The following is a 17,969-nucleotide window of genomic DNA, read 5'->3' as shown; positions in this document are numbered from 1 at the left end:
TGTTTGTTTGTTTGTTGTAGGATGGTCCCCCATTCCCCTTTTTCCTAGCATATTCTCAGAGGCCCAGTGATCTTCCAGAGTTTCCTTTTCTTCACTTACCTTTTGTCTTAATCACAAAGTATATCTCTACAGTATGCCTGTTGCCTCTTTCTTTGGCCTCTCCCTTCAGGTTGATCTGTTAAATGGGCACTATGGTTATTTATCAAAATTTGGTATTTAGGGATGCACGGGTGCCTCAGTGGGCTAAGCGTCGGCCTTCAGCTCAGGTCATGATCCGATGGTGCTGGGATCGAATCCCACATTTGGCTCTCTGCTCAGTGGGGAGGCAGATTTTCCCTCTGCCTGCTGCTCCCTCAGCTTGTGCTCATGCTCGCTCGCTCTCGCAAATAAATAAATAAAATCTTTAAAAAAAAAATGGGTTGTTAGAGAGGCAGCTATCTGACAATGTTTTCATTTTTTTAATTTTTTTTTTAAGAAATAGAGATAGTGCCCCATTTCCTTTAATGGTGGTGGTGGTGGTGGTGGTGGTGGTGGTGGTTCCTCTTTTTCCTCTTTTCCTTGACCTTCTCCTCCTCCTTCTTTTTCTTTCGTTAACAGTCCAATAAATACTCATCATGGGCTTTTCAGCACACTGCAGAACAAATTTGTAAACACTTGGGTAAGCCATTTTTAGGTCCCTTACCTCAGGTTCCTGACAGTTAAGCTCCCCGACCCCAAGAAATCAGCACTGTTTGCACAGAGAGGTCACTCATTTTTGTGGAGTTAGCCAGGAGAGAGGCATGAAGAGGATTAAATAAAGACCCTGCTGGTCAAAGGAGTAAACAGTGCTCATCTAAACATCCTCTGGTATATAAAAGCAAAACACAGGACCAGGAGCTGGTCGGAAGGATGCCAGGTCTTGTGCGGACTGGGAGAAGATGTAATGAGAAGCAGTTGGTGAAAAGGAGTGTTGACTTAATGCATTGTTTAGAAACTTCCTTAATAAAAGGTTAAAGAAAACATGCCATGTAGCTTCAGCCTCTTGCCAGGGTTATGGGTGGCGCCATCTTGCCTCAAAGTGTTGCTTCTGGTCTTCTGGCAGGAATGATGATACTTGTTCAAGGAAGTCCTTGGGATAGGAGGAGATCCCCACTCTTGAGATTAGGACCAATGTTTAAAGTTCCTATTTCCTTGGCCTTTTTGTTCCCTCCAAAAGGAACGCTTCTGCCTGTGGGCCCCTGGGCTTGTCAATCCTTATTTGGAGTTAGGGCCCATGCCTTTGGCTTGTTGGTTTGTTTCCATTCCTCTGGAGTCAGAGGTGGAATGAGCACTGGTTTGGAAATCTTGGTTCTGAAACAGCTGTCTCTTCTCCCCTTTACTTTCTCCTTCGAAAACAAAAGAAAACAATACTTACTGAATTTGTTTTTTGTTCCAAATATGGGCAAACATTGGCCATTACATTAGAACAGCACTCTGCTTTTCAAAAATCCTTCCCGTGCCTCCCTGTCCTGGACTATTTATGCTTGATTGAAAGGGGGACTAATGCCGAGTAGCTTGTGATTGGCATAATGTCCCCTAGCTAGGTAAAAAATTTTAACACCCAGGGGCGCCTTGGTGCTCAGTTGGTTGAGCATCTGACTCTTGATCTCAGCTCAGGTCTTGATCTCAGGGTTGTGAGTTCAAGCCCTGTGTTGGCGTGGAGCCTACTTTAAAAAAAAAAAAAATTAAGCCCCATAAAGAAAGAGACTAGTATTGTGAACCCTCAGACACGCATTTTCTGGATTTACCAATTATCAAGGTCTTGCCACATGTGCACCTAGCTATTCCTGGAGAAAATTATAACAATGATTTGTAGAACACAGATACTTTATGCTTTACGAATAGTTCTTTCATAGTTGTTGATTTTAGTTGACAAAATTTCATAGGCTTTTGACAGCAACCCTGTTAAGTAGACTCTAAAATTCTTCCTATTTTATAGATGAGAACAGAGGCACAGAGAGGTTAACTGACTTGCCCAAGCTCCCCCGAATTTGAAGTGTCAGAGCTAGTGCTCGAATGTCATTTTCTCATTTGATCCTTTCAGCGATGCTGTGAGATAGTAATTATTACTCTGTTATTTTTGGTTGGATTTTGGTCAGCTAAACCTTGGAGGTGGATTAGATGGCTCAAGTTCCTTTGGTCAATGACAGTTAAAATGCTAATTAACACTTGTCAAAGTTTGATTTATCTCATTTATGGGGGAGCCAGAAAGATGTTAAAACTGGTTTAAAAGTTGGATAAGGGAAACATATACGTAGGCGTGTATTTTTTTTTTTAATAGTGAAAAAATGAATGTTGAGATAAGATCACTAAGTTGGATCTAAAACTGGTTAATATCATTTTACGGGAAATGTAACCACAACCTTTGGAGTCATCTTTTCTACTGGGGGGAAATTATTTGCATCTCTATCGTACCTCATTAGCCTTTGACAAGTTAACATCTCATCTTACAGGGTTGTAGCAGAGCAGCCTTAATTGACTAATCTTTCAAAAACTAAGTGGTACCCCCCCCGCCCCACCCCCATGGAGTCTGAAGAACCTTAGCCTGGCCTCTCTGAGCATTCAGCTCCATGAAATTGAAAGCAACTGTGGTCATCTTTGGCCTCATTTCTAGGGTTTCAAAGGACAGTCATCTAGAGAGCAGTGCTGCTGGTACTTAAACCAAAGCTTTCGGAGCCTAGACTTGTCCTCTGTACTGGGCTGGTATCATCTTCCGGTTTGGAGGGGGTGATCAAGAGCCTAAAAATGGGAAAAAGAGTTTACAATGCTAACATAGATCCAGTGGAGCAGGAGAATTCTCAGAGCCTGGAAATGCATCACCTGGAAAAACTATTACAAATGCAGATTTCTCAGTCCTCTGGAGAATAGAATTCTCAGTGGGGCCAGTATGGGGCCTGGGATTTTATAGTTTTTCACAGCGCTTCCGGGTGTTGTGCAGTTCCTGGTCTAAGTCCCAAGACAACGGCATTGAGAGTATGAGCGACAGATAACGGAGGCTTGCATTATCATCGGCATGCGTGGACAGTGTGAGGATCCTCGGGGGAAAATGAGAGCGGCCAGCAAGGTTGTACCTCCCCAGTGTTTAAGCACCAGGATACTCTTGACAGACCTAGAAGGAGCACGTTCTGGGGGCATGAGATGTCCGTGAGACTAACCACTGTGGGATGAGCTCAGTAATGTTGACCTGTGCCGAGCAAGGCTGCACAGGTTGTTATCACTTTGTCCTCACCGGGTGCTTACCTCAAGCAGAGGAAGGAGGGTTGAGCTACAAGAAGCTGTTTTTTTGAGCTCTGCTGCCTCTCTCCCCAGAGGAAGTTTTAGAGATTGAAGTTTGGAGAGGCCATTGAAATGTGTCTGATAGCGAATGGAATAGTCGTTAAAGGGATTGTTCTGGTTTGAAGGTGCTGAGCCTCTGGGGAGAGGGATCAGGGTTGTTTCAGACTGTGGTGTACTTTTGGGGTCTGGCTGTGCCTCCGCATAGGGCCCCGGCCACCCCCAGACAGCTCTATTGTCTTTCCCTGGAGAGCAATCTTATGTCTAGTATTTGGGGGACAGCTTCTTTTCCCAGGTGGGATTCGGAAGATGCAGGTTTTGCTGGAGGACATAGGGTCTGAGCAGTCTGGTTTTTGCCCCAAGTGAGCATTTCCGTGGTGGCTTCTATTAGCACTGGGATATCATCTCTGCCTGCCTTGTGGGGTTGTGAGCCCGGAGGGTGTGTGTATGCAGTGGGGGAGCATGTCATAGAAACTGCTTTTCCATCAAAGCCAGAAAAAGGAGGGGGTGGGGTGGGAAATCTTGGACCGTCCTTCTCCCTTCCTGGACGCACTTCACTCACAACTTGTTTCCTGAAAATCCTAATACACTCCAGTGGTGAGAGATGGCTTCCTGCTGAGCTGCTGAGCCAGCCCCTTGTCAGGGAGGAGATGAGAACAAGATGTGGCTGAAGAAGGGGCAGATGGGCCAAGCTGGGCTGCTCATTGACCCCCCTAGCCCCCTCTCTGAGTCCCAAGAGCACTGCCAGGGTACCACCTGGACACACAGGCATGGGCGGGCCTGGCCAGGGCTGTGGGGAGGATATGAAAGTGGTGTTTTGTCTCTCAGTAAAATTGCATGGATGGTGGTGATGAAACGTGACCCTTTTGCTTCTGGAAAGAAGGACCTTGGCCAACATTGGCAACCCCATTTGGGGAAAGGTTTGTTGTTTCAAAAAACTGGTCCCGAAGTCCTTATATATTCATCCTCTTTCTCCTGCCACGTGCTTTGCTTACCCATATTTTTCTCTGCATATATGCACATCTAATAGCTCATGACATTTTTGTGACATCCTGTATGTCCCCAAGGCTGCTATCGTTATCATCAAATTGTGGTCTGGACACTGGTATTTGGAAGTGTTTTAGTTTTATGCTTCCACTTTCTAAGAAAAAAACAGAGCAGAAAAGTGCTTAAAAAGTATGGTCAGGGCCAACAGCCCCGGGTCTGAAACCTGGCCCTGACATCATGCCGGGAGAACTTGGACAAGTTAAATGTGGAGTTTCCAGGGTCCTTAGTCACACAGTGGGGAAAAGATTAGGACCTACCTCAGGAGTCTGTTGTACGTGGGTATGTTTGATGGTTTAACACTTAAATATGTGTGAGCTGTTTTGATGGAACTTTTCTGGGTTTTTAAGGTTTAGAATGATCCAGGATGTGGTAGAGGCAGGAAGATGATGGGGGTTTGGGGAGTGAGACACTTTGATATTTCTGAGGCGTGCCTACCTCAAAAGTTAACTCACTAACTTGTGGTCTAGGGTGGTGCTTCTGCATCAAAATCACTTTGGGAGTTATTACAAAAGATGGCTGAGTTTCTCTCTGTCCCAGTACATCTGGGGTGGGGCCTTGCAATCTACATTTTTAACTAATTCCTAGACGCTACTGGTCCTGAAATGGCTGTTAGGCAGAAAAAGAAGCAGATCATTCCATGTGGATTCAGAAGACAGAATGAGGCCAGTGGGCGCCAGTTACAGATAGGTTCTGTGTAAGAACTTTCTCTGACTGCTAAATGGGTTCCGAAATGGAGTGGGGGCTCTCATGAACTCCGTGTCACTGGAAATGTCCAGTACTGAATGGCCAAGTGGTAGATTCTCACACAAGTAGAAGGTTTATTCATTCACCTATTCATTCATCCATTTCATCCACTAATTCACAGAGTAAACTGGTATTGCCTGCTGGGAGGTGCTGGGAGGTGGGGAGAAGCCTCGAACAAAGCACCTGTGCCCTTGTTCTCAGGGAACCCACAGTCCAGTGAGTTTGGCTAAATGATTACAAAAGTCCCTTTTAACCCTGAGGCTCTGAGAGTCCTATGATGAGATCCTCAAAATAAGAAGCTACAGAACAATGCTTACCCTGCTGAAGACATGGCCAGGGACTGACAAGAATGTGGCCATCTCTGAGGTTCAATCTGGAATGTTCTCTTCGGAGCATCTTCATGTGACTGAATCAATGATTCTCCCTCCCTAAGACTCAAAAAGAGGTTAAAAATGTATTTGCCAGGAGTGCATTTCCTGTGAGAAAATTCAGATTTCCCACTGGCACTGAGATAGACCATTAAACTCTGAACCCATGACTAGCTGTCCATAATGCTATCTGAAAGCAGACCCAGGAAATGGGGTTGTGAGAATGAGCTAATTGCTTTTTCACCTCTCTCAAGTGATCAGCTGGAGGATTAATGGCTGGGGACAGTTAGGGGGAAAGAGGTACATTCCATCTGTTTTTTCTGGGTTCTTCTGTCATTATTCCTGGTGGAAGCAATGATGATGATTGCTGACCTTTACTGAGCTCACTCTGTGAGTCTAGGCTTGCCGTTAAGCTTTCTTCACACATTTTCACTTAATTCTTTTTTTGTTAGACTCCCAATTTCTCTTCTCTTAGGAACCTTAGACACCTCTTTGCCCCTGGATTTCAACTTTCTATAAATGCATTTTGCTTTTAATGTGGCTGAGTTAGTTGAAACCTCCACTTGGCTCTTTTACTTTTCTTTAGGAACCTTGTTTGGTGTTGCCTTTGCCTTTGGTGAGAGATTCTTAGCCTCAGCCCAAGGGGTCTGTGGCAAGGGGGAAACCAATGTCCAATTTTAGAAAAGAAAAGAAAGAAAAGAATTATCTGTAAGGTTAATGCACAGAAGCAGCAGGTCTCAAGAAATCTGAGCCACTAGGTCTCAGAAAAGGCAGGCAAAGGCCGTGCGGGGAAGTCACGCAGTGGGAACAAAGGAACAGATGAATGACTCCCATCTGGTCAGTTTTTGCAACGTCATTCCATTGGCTTAATTTGGATCTTGGGATACCGTTGGCCAGGGCCAGGTGGGACACTAAAACATGCAACAGGAAAGAGAGTTTCCCTTAAAGAAAACCTGGCATACTGAAAGCTGGTGGGTGCCGTACTAAGGTTACCAGTCAGCGTAGGTCCCAGATCCGAGTCCACGGACCTTGGCAAGTTCTGAGGATGTGTTCGCGTGTGTATATTCTAGGTTTCAGAAAGCGTTGCAATGCTGCTTTAGCTTTGTCTGCTTCATCTGGTTGTGTCCAAACTAGGTGATGAACCCACTGAATACAAACTAATCCCCTTCCTCCTGGTTTTCTTTTTGTTCCTGAGGACCTTATGGCGGCTTATTTTCCTGTGCTAGGAGAGGCTTGGGTGGTTCTTCCTGGGTCACTGAGAATGGCTGGCCACTGTTTCCAGGAGGGCAGAGGCCATCACCTAAAGAGACAAAAGCCTGTGTTTATTCTTTGCAGGTACCTTTTTGCTCCAGCCTACACGGAAACCCATTACACTCCAAGTGGCAGCCCTCAGACCACCAGGCTGAAATCTGAGGTAAGTTCAGGTCAATAGAGATCTGCAGTTGGCCTATCCTCGTAGCACCCCTGGGGAGTGAGGAGATGCATGGTGGAGACAGACCCCCCTCTGAAGGGTTTGTTTGCCCTGACCCAAGACCAAGGGCGTGAGCAGGAGAAGCATTCTGTGAATTTGTTGTCTCATAAGGCTTCCCTCTCCTCTGCTGGCTAAAATGGTCAGACGAACAGTAGTTTAGGTAATTGCATCTGATTAAAATTGGTTTAAATAATTACGAAGCATACATTTTCTTTGTTGGGTGTTAATCACCCACATATTAACAAAAGTGTAAGTGAAGGCAATGAGTTACCAGGGATCCTGCCGTGTCACTTAATTAGATGTTTAATTAATCCTTTCCCATATGGATGGATAGGGTTTTGTAGTCTGCCTTCTCAATGTGATTTCAGGCTATGCAGATTTTCTTGTTTCGCTGCCATGTTTATATTGGATTCTTTTTTTCTTTCAAAGTGTTTTTGAGTTCAGATATTTGCACAAAGATTTATCACTTAAAAAATGGTCTTTCAGGGTCTTTCAGCCAACTGGATGGCTCAGTAGGTTTAGCATCCAACTCTTGATTTCAGCTCAGGTCACGATCTCAGGGTCCTGGGATTGAGCCCGAATTAGGCTCTTCACTCAACTTGGAGTCTGCTTGTCCTTCTCCCTCCTCCTGCTAGACTCTCAAATAAATAAATAAGTAAAATCTGTTTAAAAAAAAATAGTCTGTCAAATCGTTTGTCAGATGGATGCATTTTAGTGTGCTTCACCACACACCACTGGTGGGCATTTAAGGTAGTGAACTGTGCCCATTTCACAATTTGCTGACTTTTCCTACCAGGGGACCATTAGCGTTGGCAGGATCAGAGCATTGGTTCTTAGCTAGGAGTAATTTTGCCTAAATCATCTCTTTTACTTAAACTTTTGTTAAAGTAAAGAAAGTAGGTTTCATGTTAATGAGGTCAATTTTAATCAGATGCAGTTACCAAAAAATATTCTATTTGTTTGGTTGACCATGTTAGCCAGCAAAGGAGGGGACTCTTGGCAGCGTCTGGAGACAGTCTTGACTGTCACAATTGGGAGGTGGATGCTACTGGCCTCTGGTGGGTAGAAGCCAGGAAAGCTGCTAAGTGTCCCATAATACATAAGGTGGCCCCTCCACAACAGAGTTATGCGGCCCCAGCAGTGCCCAAGATGAGAAACTCTGGATTAGAGTGAACTTTCTCAGTATGAGCAGATGAGATAGGGTGAAGGAGGGAAGATGGACTCCAGCAGGAGCGGCAGTGGTCTTCTGCCTTTGGGGCAGGACATCATGGACGTTGGTGGCATGCAGATGTGGAGTGTGGAGTATAGGGTAACAGGATAGGCCCCTTAGCCTCCGTGTTCTTCTGGAAGCTTCTCGTGGAATCAGAGAAGCTTCATGGGTCTCCATGACTCATCTTTACAATATTTCTGCTGGAGCACAGATGTCCAGAAGACAATGACTGCCACTCTCCGTCAGTAAAATCTCGGATTAGTTTATCAGATTAGCCTTGAATGGGGAAAGGGACCCAGGACTTCTAAGTTTTGACAGATCTGAGAGTTTGGGAGCATAGCGATCAGGTAGCTGAGGAGCTGTGTTCCATCAATGCTGTCTTCTTCACCAAGACCTTTCTGGAGGGGGAGGAGTTGGCAGTGTGGCCAGGACCCATAGCAGGCAAGTTGGCCTTGTCTTCTCATCTCTGGGGAGGCTCTCCAGGTATGGCCCCTCACCTTCTTCAGTGCCCCTTGGTCGAAACTCCCTCCATTATGGAGACCTCCACTCTCTGCCTCCAAGACAGGGAGGAAGCAGGCGTGCCTCGAAAGCCCCAGGACCTCACCAAGCACTGTCCTCTGAGTTTGGCTTTGGCATTTCTCCACCTGCAGCTCAAGAATGGGTCTCAGTGCACAAGTTTGCCATGAGCTCATACTTCCTGCTGTGAAAGCCCCCTTGGGTGGCCCCCTCAGGCCAAGAAGCTGAGAAGGAATGTGGTGACTTCATGACTGTTCATTTACTTGTTCTTTGTGCGCTCAGTGTCAGGCAGAGACGCTGTGAGGGCCTTTCAGAAACAAAGGAGTGGAAGAGAACTTCCCCTCACCCCCAGAACACCCCTCCTTCCTGAAGGTCCTGTTGACCGAAGCACATCCTAGCTGCAGTATGGGACAACCCATTATTTTCGTACATCCCTCCTACTGGACTCTTGCAAAGCCCCCATCCAGCCCCATGGAACTCCTACTCCGCTTTCTTACCTGGGAGCTGATGACTTCAAAGAGATATGAGAATAGAATACGCCATTTAGCTGTGTCTAACCCAAACATGGAGGGCTACGCCCTGCGACCAGCCTTGGCCTGGGCTACTGGGAGCCCTGGGAACCGTCAGACCCATCCTTCAAGCCAGCAGGAGTTCCAGATGTGGAGTCCGAGGCCAGGCATATAGACTTGCCTTTAACCAGCTTTGTGACCTTAACCAATGCTTTTGTCCACACTGGGGTTGAGTTTCTTCATCAGAAAATTGGATATATTAAGATCTGACTCTCAGAGCTATAGAAGGGTAAGATGAGTCACCGATTTTGTGGGAATTTGTAAACATATCTGCCAGCGCTACATCTTACTCATGAGGAAATTGAGAAGGGAGAAAGTAACATGTTTATGTTCAGATAACCAGCCAGTGGCAAGGCTTAGACTAGAATTAAGTCCCTGGTGGGGCTAGCAGAGAGTAGAGCTGTGACCAGTTCATTCCTGCACACTCTCCTGGGGCTGCTTTTGCTCACAGAGGCGGCCGAGTCTCGAGTTAGGCTGCTGTGGTTCCAGTCTCCTCCTGGCTTGTGTGACCTTGTGAGCCATAGGAAACCTCTCCCACCTTTAATTTCCCTTTTTAAAAAATGGGAGTTAAAATACCTACTTCATAAGGCTGTGAGATGGTCAGAATTAAAGGAAAAAAAAATCTCCATTAGTTTTTTTTCCAGTCTGCAGGGCTGGGTGGATGTTAGCCTCATGGTTTACAACAGAAATGGCAGGTATCATTAGCATGTGTGACGATGTGTGTGAAAGCGCTTGGTCGATCTAAAGCACGTTATTCAAGTCCGCTGTTATGCTGTTTGAGAGGGCACCTTGGTGAACACTATTAGCATCATCTCAAAGATGGGAAGAGACCCGGGGAGTCTTCGTATCCATCCCTGGATTTGAATTCTCTTGATTTGTAGAGGGACCCATATTTTTGAAACAGTAGCTGATCCTCATTTCTGAACTTTTTGACTCTCCATCATTCTAACACCTGCAAACCCCACTGACCCTATATGGGCCTGGCCTCGTCTTCCACCGGTGAATGATTCGGGCTGTGGAGTTCATGGCCCTGTGGCTGAGTTCTAAGGATCGGTTCAGAAGCTGCGAGTTTGATGATATGTCTCCACGTCTTGGGAGTCTGGCGGAGGGGGAGAGCTGTGTGACAGGCCGGCATCTGCCAGAGGGTGGAATCCTGGCTGGAAGGAGGGTTATGCCTGCTTCCCCTTCCTTCACGGGTGCCGGCATAGCGCCTTTCCTCAGTGTTCCTCTGAATGCCGGCATCTGGCGCATTGGAAGTCCAGGAGAGTTTGATGCAAACAGAGAAGCCGCTGCCCATCTCTTGTCCTGAGCTAGAACAGGTGGAGGAGCCGAGCCACACTGCCAGCCAGCGAGTTGTCGCCACGAGAAAGGGCACCAGTGCTCTGGACCCTGCCCCTGAGCTGAGTTCCGGCCTGGCCCATAGCCTGTGACCTGGCATGTGGCTCAGCTGTCTATGACCCAGAACTGGTGTAGGACCACTGAGGGTTTAGGCCCTTGGTGGGCTTCTGGCTCCCTCGTGGCCACATCCCACCTTTGACAATGAGACTTTAAGGCCTGTATCATGATCACTAAGGTTTATTGCCTGCCGCAGGTCCTCAATGGAGAGTTTTCTCACAAGCACCTCATGAGGTAGAGACCAAAGACACTGGAGGTCGGAGGGAGGTTATGGAACTGTTTCGACCACGGGCAGGTGTGGGTGCTTGCATGTAGATCCAGCCCGGCCGCACCAACGTGCCTGCATTTAATCATCAGGCCATTGCCCTGCCCAGAGCTGGGCGGGCGGTGGGGCCAGAGAGTGCAGACGAATGGGTTTGCGAACAAATGGGTTTGCAGCCTCCTGGGTCATGTCCCTGCCGGCTTTGGACTGAGAGAAACGACCACAAGTGTGGTCCTAGTGAGGGATCACTGGGCAGATCCATAGGCAGATGCCCAAGATTTCTGATTGGACCTGCCTGGGCACTGTGGGGAAAGAAAAAACTCCTGTGTCTGCAGTTGCGTAGCTCAGACCCTTCCTAACACCTTTGCGAAACCCGGCTCTGCCCCGGGGATTTTTCCTTCTCTCTGTTCTGAGCAGCTAAGCTTCCTTGAACTATGTGGGAAGAAGTTTGTAGGAGTGTGCCCCTGTGTGTACTGGGGACAGTCTTGGGCTGCGCCCATCGGTCTCTTTGGTGCTTCGCTGCTCCCAGCTGTGTCCCGGGTGGCCTCGTAGATGCTCTGGTTCCCCTACTTACAATACACTCTGCTGGCACCTCCAACTTGGATTTCAAGCCTCTCTTCAGAGTTTGTAATTAAATCTCTGTATGGCTTTTTAATTAAGATTGGCTCTCGCAAGACACTAAGTCCCAGGAAGGCTGGAGACGTGCATGCTCTCTCCTTGTTGTGTCTCCCGGACGTAGCCGGAGGCCTGGCCCGGAGCGGCATTCGGCAGCTGCTTGTAGTCAAGGGGAGTCCAGCCAGGTCGGGAGGACCAGATGGCTGTAAGACACACCGATGTGAGAGCAGCATCAGCTCTCCAGGCGTCTGTGGGTGCAGGTGCCAAATCGGGTCTGATCCAGGCGCACAGGGGATTCAGGGAGGTGGGGGAAGTGAGGAGCTCTCTGTCTCCCAGGGCTGCTGTGGCAAAGCACTGGGAGCTTAGAGGTGCAAAACACAGTTCTGGAGGCTGGAAGTCCAAAATCACAGTGTCAGCAGGGCCAGGCTTCCTCTGTGGTCTCTAGGGAAGGATGCTTCCTTGCCTCCTCCAGCTTCTGGCGGCCCCCGTCAGTCCGTGGTGCTCCTTGGCTTGCAGCTGGATCACCCTAATCTCTGCAGCTGACTTCAGATGGCCTCTTCTTTCTCCCTCGGGCTCTCTGTGTCCTCCCCTCTTTTTCTAAGGACATCAGTCCAGTATGACTTCATCTGAACTTAATGCCATCTGAAAAGACCCTGTCCCAAAGAAGGCCACATTCGGAGATTCTGGGAGGACACGCATCTCAACTCTGCTGGGGATCCTGGAGGTGACTCGAGTGGGGAGGCAGGCTCTTCAGAAGCCATCGTGGCGTGTAGCCACGTGTCATGGCAAGAGCCCTGAGCTAGACCTGAAGTCCTGGCTTCTCTAACAGGGAGACCTTCAGCAAATCTTTCTGCTTCTCTGAATCTCGGCTGTTCATCTGTTCACTGGAATGATGACATCTGCTCTGTCCCAGGACTATTACGAGGATCAAATAAAAGGGTGGTTTTAGGAAGTTCTTTGCAGGCTGTAAGTTAGGGCATGCATAGGCGTCCCTGACCCTCACGGGACACGAACGTTGCCAAGCTTATCAGTGTCCTTTCGTCTGACTAGCCCCCTCTTCTCCTCGCTAGGACCACTGCTTTTACCACGGGACGGTGAGGAAGGCCGAGCAGTCCAGCGTGACACTCAGCACGTGCCGGGGAATGAGGTAAGAGGCCCTGGCAGCGCTGGGGGGCGCCTGGCACTCCCCGCACGCATGGAATTTTTAGGACAAGCAGGGCTGGCCTTGGGCAGGGACCTTGAGAGGCTGTCCGTTGAGAGTGTATGCAAGCCAGTTCTACGAAGGGCTGAGCTTCAGGGAGACAAGGAAAGTCCTGGATAATCCACAGACTCACTGGGCTTGAGCTTTCTCTTTCTTGAGGAGCTTGAGGTTTCTTTATTATTTAGGCATGGGGAAGCCAGCAGGTCAGGAGATGACTACGACTGAAAAAACAGTTTGCTCTTCTCAAGATCCCAAGAGAAGGGGCACAGCACACAGGGAAGCACAGGGGTCAGTCAGGGGCCAGGGTGTGGGAGGTGAGGGGATGTGGGCAGGAGTCTTCGCTTTGGTTTCTATAGGAAGAAACCAACACGGCAGGGTAAGCTGGCTTTGGGTTGGCCACTTTGAAGTGGGATCTGGGGCAGAAGGGCTGTTCCTAGTTGTCTGGCACCAGCTCCCAGGGTGATCTGGGCAGGGGGACTGGCTGAGAGGGTGAGAGTCTGCATCTCAGAGTTGTTTACCGTCCCTAGGAATTGGCTAATCCTGAGAAGGGCATTGCCCCAGCTGTCAAAGCATCATAACACAGAAAATAAAAGTCATGGTTCATGCACTTGAAATGAACGTGAGCGCTTATTCCCACTTCTCCTTTGCTCTTTGCTGGTCTCAGAACTAGCAGGAGATGAAAAAGGAACTGGGCATTTAGGAGAAGAGAAGGGAGGAAGAGAAGGGAGAAGCTAGGTGATTTTCAGGATGACAGGCGAGACAGAGAATCTATGTTAGCTACAGCCCTCTACAGTGAAGCCCTGTGCTGAGACTTCACCCAGGCTCACGTGCAAATGCAAGGCCCCTCGTGCTGAGATCCCACGTGTTTGTTTATAAATTGGGCCATGTCTCCTCTGTAAGGCTTCTCGGTGCGTCTGCCGGAGGGAATTAGGCAGGAAATAAGCTTTGGCTGGAAGACCATAACCGTAGCTCCCAATCCTCTGCTCAGATGACCTGGTTGAGCCAAGCCAACTGGTCTCCCGTGGTGTTTACAGGCCCAGCTGCCACCACCTGCAGTCTGCAAGTAAACAACGTCTGTCCCAAGAAGGAAGAAAGGGAACACGCAGGTGTGACTCGCTTCTCCCTGCCTCTTCCTCTGTGTCCATGGTCTGGAGCAGTGGGAACTTGGCTTGGGTTCTCACAAATCATTCCCGCAGCCGTGCTGACAGGGGGAAACCGGGTGAGCCGCTCATGTGTTTGTGTTCTGCACACTTCCCTCTGCTGCGGTCACCCGTCTTACTTTCCCAGCCTTCTCACTGCACACCTTAAGAACTGAAGGGCATCTGAGGGCCCGGCTAGCTTAAGAGCCAGAAACGTATACCAGATGTCTCATTCGGACCCTAGAGAGGGAACAGCTGCAGCAGCAGCAGACTTCAGACCCATGTAACCCTCAAGTCCCTCCCCACGGCTCATAAAGCCATGCTTCGTGGAGGAACCTCCATAGGGACGGCGCTTCTCTCCTGGGCACATGCTCTTTTGATTAGAGAAAATAGGTAGGATTTATACCAAATGGATCTTTGGCTGATAATACAAATACAGAGGAGTTCCCCTGAGTTTCCAGAGTTTCCAGATTGTTGCGGGCCCCCCTCTTCTCTCCAAAGCAATGTTTGAGTGACTTTAATTGGAGCAGTGATCCATGATCATGGTAAAAACAAATTCAAGTAGTACAAAAGAGAGGGTACAATGAAAGACGGGGTCCTTTTTCACCCGGGATTTCCAGGCCCCCCTCCACCAGAGGCAGCCATTGTTTGCAGTTTCTTGTTTATCCATTTAGAAATATTTCTTGTGAAAAAAGAACATCGGTAGGTCATATCCTGTTTTATAATCATATTTGGGCTGCTGACACCTTTGAGAATTGTGTGACAGCTATGGATCCTTAAAAAAACACCAGCAGAAAGATGGGGCATACCATTTCACTCGGGATGTTGGGTGTCCAGGCCCCCCAGCCCGCCTCTGATCAGCAACTCATCCTTTAAATGTCCACCTGACTTCTTGCATACACAAACGCTTTGCAGAGGAGCACATAGGATCAGTGTAAGGAGAGATGGTTATCTGTGAAGGAATCCAGACAGTATCGGGATGAAGTGACCGTGAGTGAACCTGTGGGTTCTAGGAGACACACTGTGTGTGTATATGCATGTGTATGTGTCCCTAGCTTGCTCTCTGCCAGCAAGAGAGGTATTGATTGCAGTAAAACTTTTTTTTTAACCTCATTGGTAAGTTGCTTATTTTTAAACAAAATGCTGTTTAAAAGTTATTATTGCATAACTGATGTGTTAAGCATTCAAATAATCTAGTGTCAAGTTAAAAGAAGTGGAAGTTACTTATCCCCGCCCACCATTCCAACCAGTTGCTGTTGGGGATATATATATAACTGAAAGACATAAGTGTGTGTATACATGGTGATTCTTAATCCAAATAAAATAACCCTATACATAACGCTCTGAAATGTTTTTCTCACTTAACATTATGCCTCAGGCACACATAGATCTAGCTCATTCTTCGAATGGCTACATAGTGTCTTTATGAATGTCAGGCAAGTTTAGTTACATTGAAGGTCTTTCAAGGATATATAGTAAATCTGATAGCAGCTCTGTCCTCAAAACCCTGGGCCCCACTTCCACTGTGGTTATACTGACCCTTCGCCCCAGGATCCAGGTCTGTGAGAGCGGGCAGGAGAGAGAACATGAGATGGAAAATGCAAGAGAATGTGTAAGAATGTGTGCATGATGGCCTGGAAGGAGCTCAGAATTTAGTCATGGGACCCACCTTTGAGACTCCACACCTCCTGGAGATGGGGACTCTGAGTTTTGCCTTTCCCGAATCATTCTCTGCTTGTCTTTGCCTTGGCTGGACTGGGGTCTCCCGTGGGCCTTCGTCGTGGATGGTGGATGGTGCTCATGGGGCAGAGGCTGGAAGGGGGCCGTGGGTCCGGGGTCTGGGGTCTGGGGTCAGGGCCCCCCTGGGGAATGAGGAGCCTGTTCACCAGAAGGCTGGTATCTGCCCCAGCTCTAACACGAACTCACTGGGTAACCGTGCATGCTTCTTTTTCCCTGGGCTTTGGATCTTCTCATCTGAAAAAGAAAACAGATCAGATCACGCAAAGGACTGTTGAACGTTGGAAGTTCTGAGCTACAGAGAGTGCATGGTCCCAGGGAGGCCGGTGCCTGGGGCAGGAGGGGGTGGCTCCTACGCCCCGCCCCGCAGCAAGCCAGCCCTGTTAGCCCCTCTCCCGGGGAGGGGCATGGCCTTCTGCCTTTGAAAACCTGGCCTGGCTTCTGAAGAACACATCATAAATGCTGCCTCTGTGTCCAGCACAGAGTAAGCCGTGGACGTGTAGCTCCTGGAGTTGAAGCAGTCTCAGTCTAGAACCTAATTCCCCGGCATCGGTTTTCTCGGCTATAAAATGAGAACATTTGTGACATCTTCAGTGGATTTACATTAGGGGATGAGGGCGGTCTCCTTGAGAGCAGGCCTATTGCCTCCGCGGTGCCGAAAACAGTCCCTGGCACATTGTAGTTTCCATATATGTGTGCTGAGTGGCTAGGGAATGGCTCCCTGTACTCCAGTCAGTTATCACAACCACCGTGAGAGCCAGCCAGCACTGTGGACTTAGCACAATGCTAGTAGACAGCAGCCGGAATTTGAGCCCAGGTGTGCTCCCTCCTGAGCTTACACTCTCCACTTGTGCCTTGCCACCCCATACCCAAGGGAGCACATCACCTATGTGCCTTCTTCCTTTTGTGCCGCTTTTGATGCTCGCAATACCTTTTTCTCATTGGATGCAGATTGGGGCCAGGGCGGGGAGGGGAGGGAAAGAAGGGGAACAGGGTGGTTACCTCTTAGGGTAGCTCTGGATGTAGGGACCTGGGATGTGTCCCCTTAGGTTTAGCTCTGAATGGACACATTCCTAGGAGGCACTTCTTGCTTAGGTTGTTCAAGGGTGCACTTGGGTGAGCCCCATGATCATTGAGGAGTTAAGCGCGAATCACCCGCCACTGCCTGCCTGCCCTTCTCTGCCAAGGTTCCTCTGGATAATTTCATTTATATCAAGCTCTTAACAATGAGCAATATGGTGGAGAGTGGACTGGAGAATAGCGTGTGAGGTCCCAGCCTCATAGCTTCCTGCGTCCCCCTCCTGTGCCCCCTGACTGAGCTCTGCTAGTGCTTACATTTAGCAAATTAGATCAACTGAGGCTCCTGGAAAGATAAATGACCTGTGGGTGCTCGGGGGAGAGCAGCTAGCAAGATTTTGGGGGTGGTGATGGGGGTGCCACGGGAAATGGATTCTAAGAAATCTCCTGACCATCGTGGGAGCTGGTGCTCACTGTGAAGTGCTGGGGTTCATGCCAGCTACTCCTCCAACCCAGGCAGTCAGGGAGGACTGCAACTGTGCCACGGGGCCGTTACCAGGGACCACAGTAGCGGGGAGGGGTGGGGAGTAGCCACGAGTTCTCAGTGCCCTTCTGAGACCTAGTATCTGCCACTCTCCGAAGCAGCATCATCTGGGCCTTTGTGAAAGGACAGGCTTCTGCCACCGAGCCTGGGCTTCAGGCCAGACTTCCTGAGTGTGCCTGTGCTGGGAATTACCGCTCGACTTGTTTACGCTGCAGATACTCCAGCCCCAGAATCAGAGTCTCCGACATCTGTCACGTTAATGTACACCGCAGAGCAGTCTGATAGGTAGCTCTGGGGGCTCTGATCCTGGAGATCTATGACCCCTCTGGAACTCACTGATGGAGGCAGATGGCCCAGAGGCTGCCAGAACTTAAATCTTTGGCTCTGGATACCCATCAGACCTTGTTATGCAACCTCTCTGGGGCTCAGTTTCCTCATCTATAAAATGGGACTCATGATGATGCCTTATAACGCTGAAAAAAAGAAAAAAAGAATGATGATTATAAGCCCAGAGCCTGGCCTATGGTTAACTCTCAAAAAAATGGCCTCTCACAAGGAAAATGGGCTAAATGCCTCCTTTGTCTTCTTATCTCCTGGCAGACTGGTATCTTGCTTTTGACAGGCCGATCTCACCTCTGCGGGGAGTTACTCATGCCTGTCAGTTGTAGCCATCTATAAACCGGGAGTATCTTTCTGCCCCACTCTACAGGGCTGTGTGACAGAGGTAGTGTGACAGTGTGGTTAAGGTTGTGAGACCTGGGACCAGACTGCTTGTGTTCTTGCCTGTGTGACTTGGGGTCAGTTTATTAACCTCACCTAGCCTTAGTGCTCTTGTTTGCGCAG

The 17,969-nt window shown here is 48.6% G+C and overlaps 1 protein-coding gene across 1 annotated transcript in view; it reads left to right on the top strand.

Annotated features, from left to right (window-relative positions):
* ADAM19 (ADAM metallopeptidase domain 19) overlaps positions 1 to 17,969 on the top strand; it is a 79,714-nt gene that overhangs the window by 23,880 nt on the left and 37,865 nt on the right. Inside the window, exons 4-5 of the mRNA XM_059417247.1 lie at positions 6,786 to 6,864; positions 12,559 to 12,635. Of these exons, the coding sequence (XP_059273230.1) occupies positions 6,786 to 6,864; positions 12,559 to 12,635 (156 nt within the window). The remainder of the gene's footprint in view (positions 1 to 6,785; positions 6,865 to 12,558; positions 12,636 to 17,969) is intronic.

This window comes from Mustela nigripes, chromosome 12 (assembly GCF_022355385.1).
Source record: "Mustela nigripes isolate SB6536 chromosome 12, MUSNIG.SB6536, whole genome shotgun sequence".
NCBI classification, from domain to species: Eukaryota; Metazoa; Chordata; class Mammalia; order Carnivora; family Mustelidae; genus Mustela; species Mustela nigripes.
Note: the sequence above shows the minus strand (reverse complement) of the source record. Positions and strands in the feature narration are given on the sequence as shown.